The sequence below is a fragment of the Sminthopsis crassicaudata genome, chromosome 5 (assembly GCF_048593235.1).
Source record: "Sminthopsis crassicaudata isolate SCR6 chromosome 5, ASM4859323v1, whole genome shotgun sequence".
NCBI lineage: Eukaryota > Metazoa > Chordata > Mammalia > Dasyuromorphia > Dasyuridae > Sminthopsis > Sminthopsis crassicaudata.
The window spans coordinates 80762016-80774137 of NC_133621.1; the positions used below are offsets into that span (position 1 = coordinate 80762016).

The window sequence follows — 12122 nt, forward strand, 5'->3', positions numbered from 1 at the left end:
CCTCCAAAAAAAATAAAAAAGAAGGCACAGAACGACGAATGAGAAAAGTTGAGAGAAAATGAAAACGTTTAGAAGGATGTGCTGAAAAACCTAACTGTTTAGTTAAACCTTCCAGCAGTTGACTTTAAAGTTATGAGTTGACTATTCTTGGAGATAGTTATTTACATTTATCTTTTAAAAAATGTTTATCTTAACAGTAAGTTTAATATGCCCAAATAAATAGTCTCTCAGCATGTCAGATACACACATAGGGGCTTACTTTAACATAACATACATTCTTTTTCACATTTATATAAACAGCCTGAATACTTTATATTAATCACTTCCCTTCCCTAGACAGCAAACCAATTTGTCCTTTGTTCCCTATTCAAACAGAGGGACATAATATGTACAAGGGCATCTCTGTCTGCCATAAGCTATTTTTAGCCAAGTGTTACCATATTTCCCCTCTTCTTTTCAACAGGCCTTACTCTTTGTTTGTATTATTTCAGGTTGGCTGCAAGTTGATCTTGGTGTTTTTCCAGTACTGTATCATGGCAAATTTTTATTGGCTCCTGGTAGAAGGGCTTTACCTTCACACACTCCTTATGGTTATATTTTCCTCAAACCGATATTTCTTGATGTATCTCCTGATTGGATGGGGTAAGAATTTCATAAGAATTTGTCCTTTCCCATACCCAGTCTGTGCTCCCTTCCTTTAATGATTATACAAGTTAACATCCTTGTCACTTTAGCTAGTTTTTATTTATGGTTGTGCTCTCACACTTTCTTTTACCCTTTACCATCTCAGCTCACAATTCATACCTCATCTGATCTAGCAAAAACAGACAGATTTAACCCTATGGTAAAGTCCATGAAAGCTTGCCTTTCAGGATCTCAAAAGTTACATCTTCATAGAAGTTTGGGGGGATTTTTTTAAACATATGTACAAATATGTGCGACAGCTAGGGACCAAAATAACAATGATGGAAATTGACAGATTTTTTAAAATGTGATGTTTCAATAAACTCTCTCTTTATTCTTCTTTGCATTGTCAGAATTAGTCAGTCAATACATATATATTAAGCACCTACTGTGTATCAGACACTGTGTGATATAAGACAGTTCCTATCTCAAGAAGGTGAATGGAAAAAAACAATACAAAAAAAAAAAAAAAGAAACTAAAAAGGGAAGGAAGATAGGGAAGATACTTGAAGTAGGGACTGAGGAAGTCCTGAAGTTAGGGTAGGAGAACACATGAATAAGTGTGAATTTAAGATATAATTTCATCTTATAGAATGATGAGTTTTTGAAAATCATGAAATCTAGGACATAATCCAGCTGGGAGGTAAAGATTTGTCACTCAAACCTTTTACCTAAACTTCTAATAAGAAGCAAAACTATCTGATTTCACCTCTTTCTTTCTGCTTCTAATTGCTTTCTTGTGGATGTATAAACCCGCAGAGGCCTTGCAAAGTGGTCTTAATGAACTGAGTCCAAATAACAGAAACATTCAATTAACTCAAATTCAAGGAAATAATGAGATATAAGGAGGAAAACACTGCATTTTAATGTAAAATTTCTACAATCAGTGACTGCCAAGTCCCATCTTTAAAAAGGAATTAGATATATCAAAAAAATAGTTCAAAAGTTTTTAAGGATGAAGCTGTCACTGATTTTATTATAGAGACATCACTGCTTATCCTATAGATAAGAGATCTATGGGATAGTCCACAGTTCAAAATTTTTCTCAAGATGTATGTTTGTACTAGGGTTGGAAAAGGTAACAAGAGGGGTCATTGTTATTGTATTATTCTGACTTTTAGCAATTACACCATTCTAAGAGATACATTTGTCTTTGTTTTCAAAGTGGAGACATTCCAACAGTAGAGATATAATGACAGTTTAGTCAGAAAGAAAATCCCACAAATTAGAAAATTTTTGTTAGAAAATGATTTTTTGAAAGAATAAAAGCATTTCTTTTGATAACTAGAATTCAGGTAGATGCATTTAGGGAAAGTCACCCAGGTGATTCCCTAGACCCCCCTAGCACTGTGCTACTCTATTATAAAGAGGTCTCATTTTCATTTTATTTTCTTCTTCCTTAAACACCTCTACAATTCAGGGACCACAGTTGAAAAGGCTAACCCAACACCAATCCTAAGCCCTCAGCTCATTCTGCTGCTGTCTGCTGCCTGACAGGCAGATGCAAATGGCCCACTTAAGATATGAGCATCATTTCTTGCCCCAGAAGCTGATTACCTCCCTTCCTAGTTTTGATTAAGGGCAAAATCAGGACAAAGTGAATGTTTATGTGGACTTCAATTGCTTTGGGGTTTTGTTTTGTTTTGTAAGAAGAGAAGATAACAATCTACATTCTGCCCCAAACTCACACCTCTTGGATAATATAGTCATGATCAATGACAATTGGTATTCAGAATGATGTCCCTCTGGTTCTACAAGATTTTCAGCCAAGACGTAATTATCTCCACTGAACTCCATTTATCTCCTCTGTACTCCAGCGAGTATTTAATTTTGACTGCAGAGATCAGTGGTGTCAACCAAACTAGAAATAGATCCCTACTTTATTGACTTAAATACCACAAATTGATAATATTTATATTGCTTTGTATTTTTATTTATGGTGTTAAACATTTCCCAATTACATGGAAATCTGATTCAGGCAGCAGTTTTGCTGCTGCTTGCTGTCTCATGGGACCCAGGTTTGACACCTCTGGTATAGATATTCCCTTCAATAGTATAGATAATAACTTATCACTAATGTCTCATCCTGTGTGATTCCTGTCTATCTCTCATAAATCCCACACAGAAGATCTACTCTATCTATTAAAGGCATTCATCTAGGTATTCTAACAGTCGATGGATATCAAAGTAGCACTCAGTTTAAGACATTCATCCATCATCCCTTGGGCTTGCTTCCCAACTGGGTTACCTCATTTTCAGTTATGTATTTCCTGGATGATGTCATTTATACCATTTCTTGTTGGACAATTCATCACTAGTGATCCACAGCAGTCTTCTAAAGTCCACTCTGCGTGTTTCCCCTACCTTTGGGGTCAGTTTACTAAGGCAGGAATATAATATGACACATTTTAGACAGTTTTCTATAATATGAGCTAGAACAAAACAGTCTCTGCTTATCCTTTGATGAGCTCTGTGAAAACAAGCTCTTTTTCTAACATTTTGGTCAACTGAAGTTTTCAAGTATCATTCACTGACCTTCAATGTCATTTGAGCTTGATTTATCACACTCAAATATTCTAAGACTTCAATACCATTTTGAATCCTTCAGGGAGTTGTGATTAAAGAAATGTCTTTCTGCAGGAATCCCTACAATCTTTATTGTTGTGTGGACTTTGGCAAGAATCTTCTTAGAAGACAATGGGTAAGCACCATCCCATTCATTTCAGCATCAAATTAGACCAAGCAATATATTTTGAGCATCTAGTTAATCTATATCTGGTCTTGAAATAGGCACTGAGCTAGGCACTCTTGACAATATGAAGAAATATAATGTTCAGTCCCTTCTCTCAGGAAATATATAATTTAGGGAGGAGAGTGAATTGGAAAAGGGAATATAATGATGTCAAAAGCGAAATAGCAGATAGACCTAAAAAGTTAGGTCTATCTATCTCCAGAGAGATATATGAACTCTGAGTGCAAATTGATACATAATTTTCTTGTTCTTTTTTTTTCCTTTGTTATAATATGACTAATATGGAAATATATTTTTCATGATTTCCCAAGTATAATTGATCTATCATTTGCTTTCTTAGTGGGTGGGATAATGCTATGAAGGAGAATGAGAATCTGGAACTCAAAACATAAAAAATGCTAATAATAAATATTAAATTACTTTAAGAAAGGAAAAGGGAAATAATAGTCGCTGGGAATTACTGATCAGTTTATATTGGAGTTCCTTATACTGATGAAAACCATTCTAGGTAAGATTCAAAACTGCAGAAGAATGTCTTTAACCCTGACTCAAGCAGGTGACAAAAGAGGATAGAGAAAATAATTAGACCATCATATCAATTATTATAAATAAATCATCGAATCTTTTTGACCAAAAAATGGGATTTTTATCCAAAGTGATTTTAGATTTATGTCTCAAAGAATTCTGAACAATGTACACAACTCAAAACAAAAATAATTCTTGTCCCAAGGACCTTACATTCTATAGTGGAAGCAGTATGTCCATTTATAGCTATATAAACAAAGTAAATACAAGGTAATTGAAGGAATTGTGTAAATGAAGGATCAGGAAAGGTTTCTTGTTAAAGGTGGCCCTCAAGCTGATTCTTAGAGGAAAGAAGAGATTTTAAGAAAAAAAAAAGGTGAGGGGGATGTATAGTGTAAGTAATAAACAGTAAAAGTTCAGTTTGACTTTGGAAGGGAAAGAATATGATTAGAGAGTCAGGGCTAGAAATGTCACTGCAGCCCTAAAGTCAATATTTGATCCTCAATAGAAGCCAAAAATCTTACCCAGTGGGTAACAGTAAAAAAATAATTCAAAATTAACATGTTGAAAGTCAATTCATATACCATGTAGTCTGGACAACAAAAGGAATTATTATAGCGTTATTTTTGTATTGCTCAAGGAAAGGACAATGTTCTTGCAGCTAGCACATGCTGGGCATATGATAGGTACAAAACAAAAATCGATTGATTAATGAGTAGGGGTTTCCATGAGTGAGGATTCATTATTCACACTAAATGGCTTGGTACAACAGTTTTTTCTGCATTTGAAAAAAAAATGTTTTTGATGTATTACATACTGTTCTTTGAAGAGACAAAAAGTCTATGGTATGTAATACATGTTGGACATAATCTGTTGGTTGATTTGACTTAAAAGTTTTTTTTTTTCTCTATCTCTTGATTGGGATAGAGGGACATAGCCAAAAAATGACATATAAAAATTAAAAGGGAATAAATTTTTAAAATATTTTGGAAGAATGGTGATAATTTGAACTTTTTAAAATTGGGCATCTCACTGTCAAGTACTGGTCCCATAGCACTAAAAAAAATTAAAGAGAATTTTAATTAGGTCCCTGCTCTAAAGTCTCTTAAATATGGGAAAACTGTGGAACAGAAATTCCTTCCTCTGGTTCAAAACATGTTCATTCCTCTGAGTTGTGTCAACAGGGTTATCCCTAAGCAGTCTCATGGCAGAACTGTATTCTGAACATCCTTACTTAACTGCTATTTGAGTCAGTAGGGCAAGAATAAAATGCACTCAGTACAAAAAGGTTCTTTATAAGTCCATGGATATCCTTGGCCAATCCTTTGGCCAACATTGTCCATATTCACCTAAATCCTACATACACACACACACACACACACACACACACACACACACACACCCTTCCCCACCAAATCCTATTCACATACACATACATAGTTTGTGACTACTGCCAAAAAAAACCCCAAAACCCCAAACTTCATACATTATCTTCCTTACCTATTTCAGCTGTCCAAAACAAGACCAAACTCCACTGTGTGTATATATGTGTGTGTTAAAGGATGGTATGATAGGGAGAAAACCTAGTACCATGTGGTACTTCAGTCTAGGACTAACAGTAAGTTAGTTTCATTGTCAAACCATGCTAAGATCCTTTATGGACCTATTACTTGACTGTAAATTCTGTGGGTATGCATTTGTCTCCAAAACCTTCATCACCAAAGTATCACACCCAGAAGAATCAAACTAAATAATATGACTCTTTATAAATTATTTGTTCCAGGTCTCAAAGTAAAAAAAAAATAATTGTGCTATTCAAAACAGACTAAAATAGTCATTTCAAAAAGGATTACAAGGAAAACCAAAATTATAGAAATGAGTTATAGATGCAGTAACAGACAATAAAAGTAGTTATTTTGGTGAATACCATAAAAGATTCAAGTGTAGCATACTAATGTTTATATGTATAGAGATAGGTATATAAATAGATAGATAGATATAGATATAGATAGATAGATATTATATTGCCAGATTAAATTAACACTAATACAATATTCTTACTCTCTTGTTTGTTTTCTCTCTGTGTCTGTTTCTGTTTCTCTGTCTGTCTCTCTGTGACTCTGTCTCTTTGTCTGTCTCTCTCTTTCTGTGACTCTCTATGTGTGTCTCTTTGTCTCTGTTTTTGTGTCTCTGTCTCTCTCTGTCTCCCTCCCTCCCTTCCCCTTCTCTCTTCCCATCCTCTTTATCCTCCCCCTCCCCCTCTTTCCTTCCTATCTTCCTCCCTCCCCCTCTCTTTCTCTCCCTCTCTTTTTCTCTCTTACCCCTTCTCTCTTTCTCTCCTCTACTCTCTCCTACCCCTTCCTTCACCGGGCTCGGCTCTCCTCCCTCCACTCTCTTCTCTCTCTCTCCTTCTCTCTCTCATCCTCTCTCTCCCTTCTCTCTCTCCCTCTCTCTCTCTCCTCTCTCTCTCTCTCTCTCACTCTCATCTCTCTCTCTCTCTCTCTCTCTCTCTCTCTCTCACTCTCTCTCTCTCTCTCTCTCTCTCACTCTATCCTCTCTCTCTTCTCTCTCTCTCACTCTCTCTCTCTCTCTCTCTCTCTCTCTCTCTCTCTCTTCTCTTTCTCTCTCTCTCTCTCTCTCTCTCACTCTCTCTCTCTTCTCTCTCTCTCTCTCTCTCTCTCCTCTCTCTCTCTCTCTCTCCTCCTTCTCCCTCCCTCACAGTTGCTGGGATACAAATGAACACAATGTTCCCTGGTGGGTGATACGAACTCCAATTTTAATTTCTATCTTCGTAAGTAAACTCTGGATGGAAGGATAAATTTCCCATTGATTCACAGGCTTAAGATAACAACAAGCCCATTATTCTTTTATTAAGCGTAAATAACCCCAATCTCAAATAGCCTGCGAGGAAGCCTCTTTACCTACGTTTCACTGTTGCCCTAGCAGTCTGAACTCATTTCTTGCAAAAATCTAGTTAGAATTATTTAAGTGATGGCTTCTCCATTGCAGAAGTCTGAGTGGGTGATTTGGGGAAGGCCTGAGGGGATTCTTCATCTGTGAGCAAAGAAGAGGATTGAAAAAAGAAAGTGTGTTCTCTTAGCTCAAGGGGGAAACCTCAGGGGGAATTAGAGGCAAGTTGCATTGATGTGCTTGATTTTTTGGTTTTAATTACATGTCCACTGGTATGAGCTTCACCTTCAAAAATTAGGTTGCCAGCATTGCTACAAATGAAAATCCTGCTGAATGATGAACTTCATTTTATGGCAAATCTCCATTGATAGACTGGGAAGATACTGATGATTCCAACTCATTCAGTCCTTATTCTTGCCCTTTTCTTGTAATGAGCAATTTTAAAGCCTATAACAATACAGGCAGAAGGAAATGTTCTAAATTTTTCACAAATCCTTGTCTTCTCCCTTTCCCCAAATACATTTTATCTACCCCCCCCCATTGCCTTTTTTATTTTTTGTATTTCTATAGCAGGAACCATTTTCTGCTGCCCCACCCAACCCCACTCTGCCTTCAGGGCCTACATGGGTAATTCAAAAAGAAAATCAAGTCTTAAAAAGAAAACTCTGGGCCCCTTTGCCTCTTTACCAATTTTGAGATATACCCTCTTCTCTTCAGCTTGATACCTCTCATAAATTTTTGCCATGTCCAATATCCCCATGGGGGACCACAGGGAGCTACAAATCAAGGCCACCAGTTGCTTAGTTTTTAGACTTAATAAAGTCTAGAGGTATGGAGAGAAAGGATGAAGATGATATGGTATAATAGTTGTGTCACACTCTCCTTCACTTTACTAAAGAATAAACCATTCCAAAATGGTAAGGACTCTGCTGTTATTGGACTATTTCTTACTAGCTAACCAAGGTACTCTTGGGAAAATATTACCTGTCCATATCTCATCCCTTTAGGGCTTGTTGGGTGACTGACAAAACACACTGGATTAATTCATCCATATCCAGAGCTAAGGACAATTTTTGTTTTAACTCCCCATATCACATATTTTACCTTTTAATTGGAGTCCACAGAGAACAGTCACCAAAAAGGTAACTGATGGTAAATGTGTCATGTTCTGTGGTAACCAAATGAGGGAGATGTTTTTGAGTAAGAAGACTTTTCCACATCTTCAGCCTTACCACTTCATCCATTTTCCCTATGCCCTAGACAGGGATTCATTGTGTTATTGTGTTAGGATTACCAGGTGAGAACTCAGGTTGTCCAGACAGTGACAAGGTGAGAACTCAGGTTGTCTGGACAGTGACAAGGTGAGCTCAGCCAGTTCATTGGTGGAAATATTTCCCCATGCCCCATTGAGTCCTTACACGCCCATTCTATAGGAGGCTAAAAGAAGGGCAGCATTGAGTCTGAGAGAATCAACTCTGGGATAGAGTTTTGACGCCAGGCAGGCTGAAAGGAGACCAGTCTGATTGATTTAAGGAAGGACAAGAGCTGGAGGAGATTCAGAGCTCCCAAGAAATCTGCGCACAGAGGAAAAGATTTTACAGCTTTCCTCCCAGAGAAGGATTATAATTGAGCAGACGACCAGACCCTCACAATTCAAAAACATTACATTATTGTTTAATCATTTTTATCCTGTTTCTGAAGATGATTGTGTTGACACTGAGGAAAGAGTTCTCAGAACCTTGTGTAAAATAAAACCTGAGAAATAGATAATCCTACATGATTGAGTAGAAACACTTCTTCAGAATTGAACATAGAAATTTCACCAAAGTAGGAGGATCCACCTTTCAGAGTGATTCTATGTCTTCAGGCCAGAGAAGTCAGGAATCAAAATTACTGACAATTCTTTCTTTTGGGGACAGGTGAATTTTATCCTTTTCATTAGTATTATAAGAATTTTACTGCAGAAGTTGAGATCGCCGGATGTCGGAGGCAATGATCAGTCACAGTACAAGTGAGTATAAATATACATCTACATGTATGTGTATGTGTGAGAGAGAGTGTTTTAAAATAATATAAACAAATGCAAGTATAAAAAATGATGCCCGGGGAGTTCCTTTCACACCAAGCTTCCGTGACATAGAAAATGGCACTATCTCACTTGAAGCAAGGGTCAGACTTACTTCATCAAATCAGAGGCATTTTCAGCTTGCTCAGAATTTTAGCAAGGAAAGGAATCAGTTCCCATAATTCATGATGAGAAAACTGAGGCTGAGAACAAGGTATAACAGATTCAATATTCCTCTACCAGGTGTCAAAAGAAAAGTAGAGTGAACAAGTCATACCTACTCACAAGAACTGGGAACTCACCATGTCTATATACACAGAGACATACACATACACAAAATTTTATGTATATGTGTATATATGTATCTTGTGGAGGAGACTATGTAAATATGTGCATATGTAAATATATCTACATACATGCAGATCTACATATATACATATATACATGATTGCACTAACTGATAATTTGTATCTGATCTAAATTAACCACAGAAATCTCCCTTCACTTTTCAGCACAGATTAAAAAAGGGAAGTCCAGGAGCATACATTAAGATTAGAGAATAAACAGATATCTCTGAAAAGTGAAATAGTATTTGGGACAAAAGAACAACTTCCTAAGATACTGGGTAGTCATGCGGTATAATGGGAGGAAAGCTCTAGATTGGGTGCCAAGACTTGTATTCTAGTCCCAGCTCTGTCACAAATCATCTTTGTGATAAGTGATTAATATGCCTCTTGGGTGGCCAGCTTTATAATCCAACCCTTTGTTTTGAGTTAAATTAAAATGTTTACTTTTAAGGACTCACTAGCAGGATGATGGGGAAGAAACAGCTTAGAAACTTGGCAGGTGGCAGTGAAGATGGTGCTCATAATCATTTTAAGTGGCTATAGATAATCCACAAAGGGGATAACCCACATGTAAATTAGAGTTCAAGGTTTCCAAACATCTCTCATGAGGCAACCAGAAAACCAGGTTTGAGAATAAAATTCTGAAATCGTTCTAAAATAATTAAGACTGGGAATGGTAACATCAAGCAATATCTAAATCTCTCTAGATTCATATACATGAGGCTGCCTTTATACCACATTCAACTCCTCATTTTTAGCCCCCAACCAAAATGCCAGCAGAAGTCACAGATTGAAATTCAGAGAGTAGAAGCCTTTTGTTAGAAGGGTCACCACTGAAAAAGGGAGAACTCCAAATGAATGTGACAAACCATGGGGATAAAATTGGCTCAAAGGAAGAAAACAGATAAAGTTTTCTAAGATACTAGGTTTGGAATTTTCCCCTTTTTTCTAAGCTGATGTAAAAAAAAATTAAAAAAGGTGTGTATGGGAGAGATTGGAGAATATTTAAGAATTTTTTTTCTCTTGGTCTAAATCGTATTTGAAAGCATAACCCTAAATCCTGTTGGCTGTGAAAATCTCTAAAACAATTATGTAAAGCCAGATTTGCAAAGGATTATCCCAAATTATTCCACTGAAGAAATTCTGTTTGTTAGGTCTAAAACTTTTGTGCATCCCACTCAGGAGAGACAGTATGAAGTCATAGGAAGAATAATGTTTTAGATTCATCAGTTCAGTGTCTAACTTAGCTCTGCCACAAGCAATTGTCTTTAAACTATAGTTTCCTCCTTGTCAAATGTCAATAATATCTGCCCTGCTTAACTCATATAGTCATTGTGAAACTTGGGTGGTACTATGTATTTTATTTTTATTTTTAACATAGCACAGTGCATATTATCTTCTACATAGGAAATATTCAATAAATATTTATAGGCTGGATGTCAAATGCCTAATTAAATAGGAATTGAAAGGAGAAAAAATGATCCATTTCTTCTGAGTCTTGTGCACATGGACTGGTACTTATAAATATGGCTGATTGGTTCAGAATAAAGATTATTCTGCTAAAAGGAAAATATATTTTTCTTATAGTACTTTGGCATAGGTAAGTCACCTTTATGTTGGAAGGTGACATAGCACAATGAATAAAAACCAGGGTCAGTAGGACCTGCGTCCAGGTTCAAATTCTACCTCTGACACATATGTGGATGTGGCTGCCATTTTACCTATCAGTGCCAAAACACTAAGGCAGGGGCAAGTGGAAGATATAGAACCAAGTCCTTTTCAGTTACCAAGGCAATTATATACCCATTGCTATCACATCTCCATGACATAAATGGGGCAACTGAGTGAAGAAACTGAAGCAGAGAGAAATAAAAGGATTTCCTCAATGTTCTATAGCCAGTTAGTGGCAAAAGTTAGATAAGATTCCTGAACTTCTGTAGTTTCAGTCTCCAAGATTAACCAGAAAGGTATTTCCTGAAGGCTCTGTTGAATTAACCAAAGAAATAGCAGACATAGAACATGGTTCTCAAAGAACTTAGATGCTAGTTAGAGAAATGAGGAAAAAATGCACACAAAGCAACTTTAGCAGAAGATACTGATTAATATATAAATACTCAAATTCATCACCAAAATGAGTACTTAATGAGTAACTGGGGTTCAGAATAAAATTGCTTATTTATTATAAGCAAGGAGAGTCATTGTACTGAAACTCTGGGTGTGGAAAAAAAGAATAAATCATGGTCTTTCATTTGCAAGGGCTAGTAAGAAATATAAATTGTCTGGTAGGGAACAGAAGACAAATAATTACAATGAAAAGCATAATGTGATCCCATCAGCAGAAATGGCAAAAGCATCCTCTGACCTGCACTCCAGCTTATTCTCCCAGCTCTACAGATTTTCAATGAGAATTCAGAAGAGGGAGAGATGACATTTAGAAAAAAAAAATTGAGAAAGACTTTGTGGAAATTTTTAACTAGAAAAAGTTCCATATTGGTCCTGCATTTTCCAGCCTTCCAATTATCTTCTAAAGTTGCATAAATCCCAGATGACCTCTTCTTTTGAATGATAACCACGGTCAATGGACACTCCCAATCTTGTCTTCACTGACAAAGAGAAAAGCCTTCAGGAAGAGCAATTCATTGTCAAAACTGGTCTCCATGCTACCAGACAGCCTAATAAAGTCTTTGATCAGTCAGTGACTTATTGCAGAATTAAAAAAAAAAAAAGAATAGATAGAACTCAGGATATTAGATACATTTCAGTGCCATTAGTACAGCTCAACACAGTAGAGCTTAGGGACAAAAAAAGGTGCACATTTTATATCCACGTGGGAATCCTG

At 36.5% G+C, this 12122-nt stretch overlaps 1 protein-coding gene across 1 annotated transcript in view; it reads left to right on the top strand.

Moving 5' to 3' along the window:
- Positions 1-12122, top strand: part of VIPR2 (vasoactive intestinal peptide receptor 2) — a 140773-nt gene that overhangs the window by 119573 nt on the left and 9078 nt on the right. The window contains exons 7-10 of the mRNA XM_074267293.1: positions 492-642; positions 3325-3385; positions 6683-6752; positions 8791-8882. Coding sequence (XP_074123394.1) covers positions 492-642; positions 3325-3385; positions 6683-6752; positions 8791-8882 — 374 coding nt within the window. The remainder of the gene's footprint in view (positions 1-491; positions 643-3324; positions 3386-6682; positions 6753-8790; positions 8883-12122) is intronic.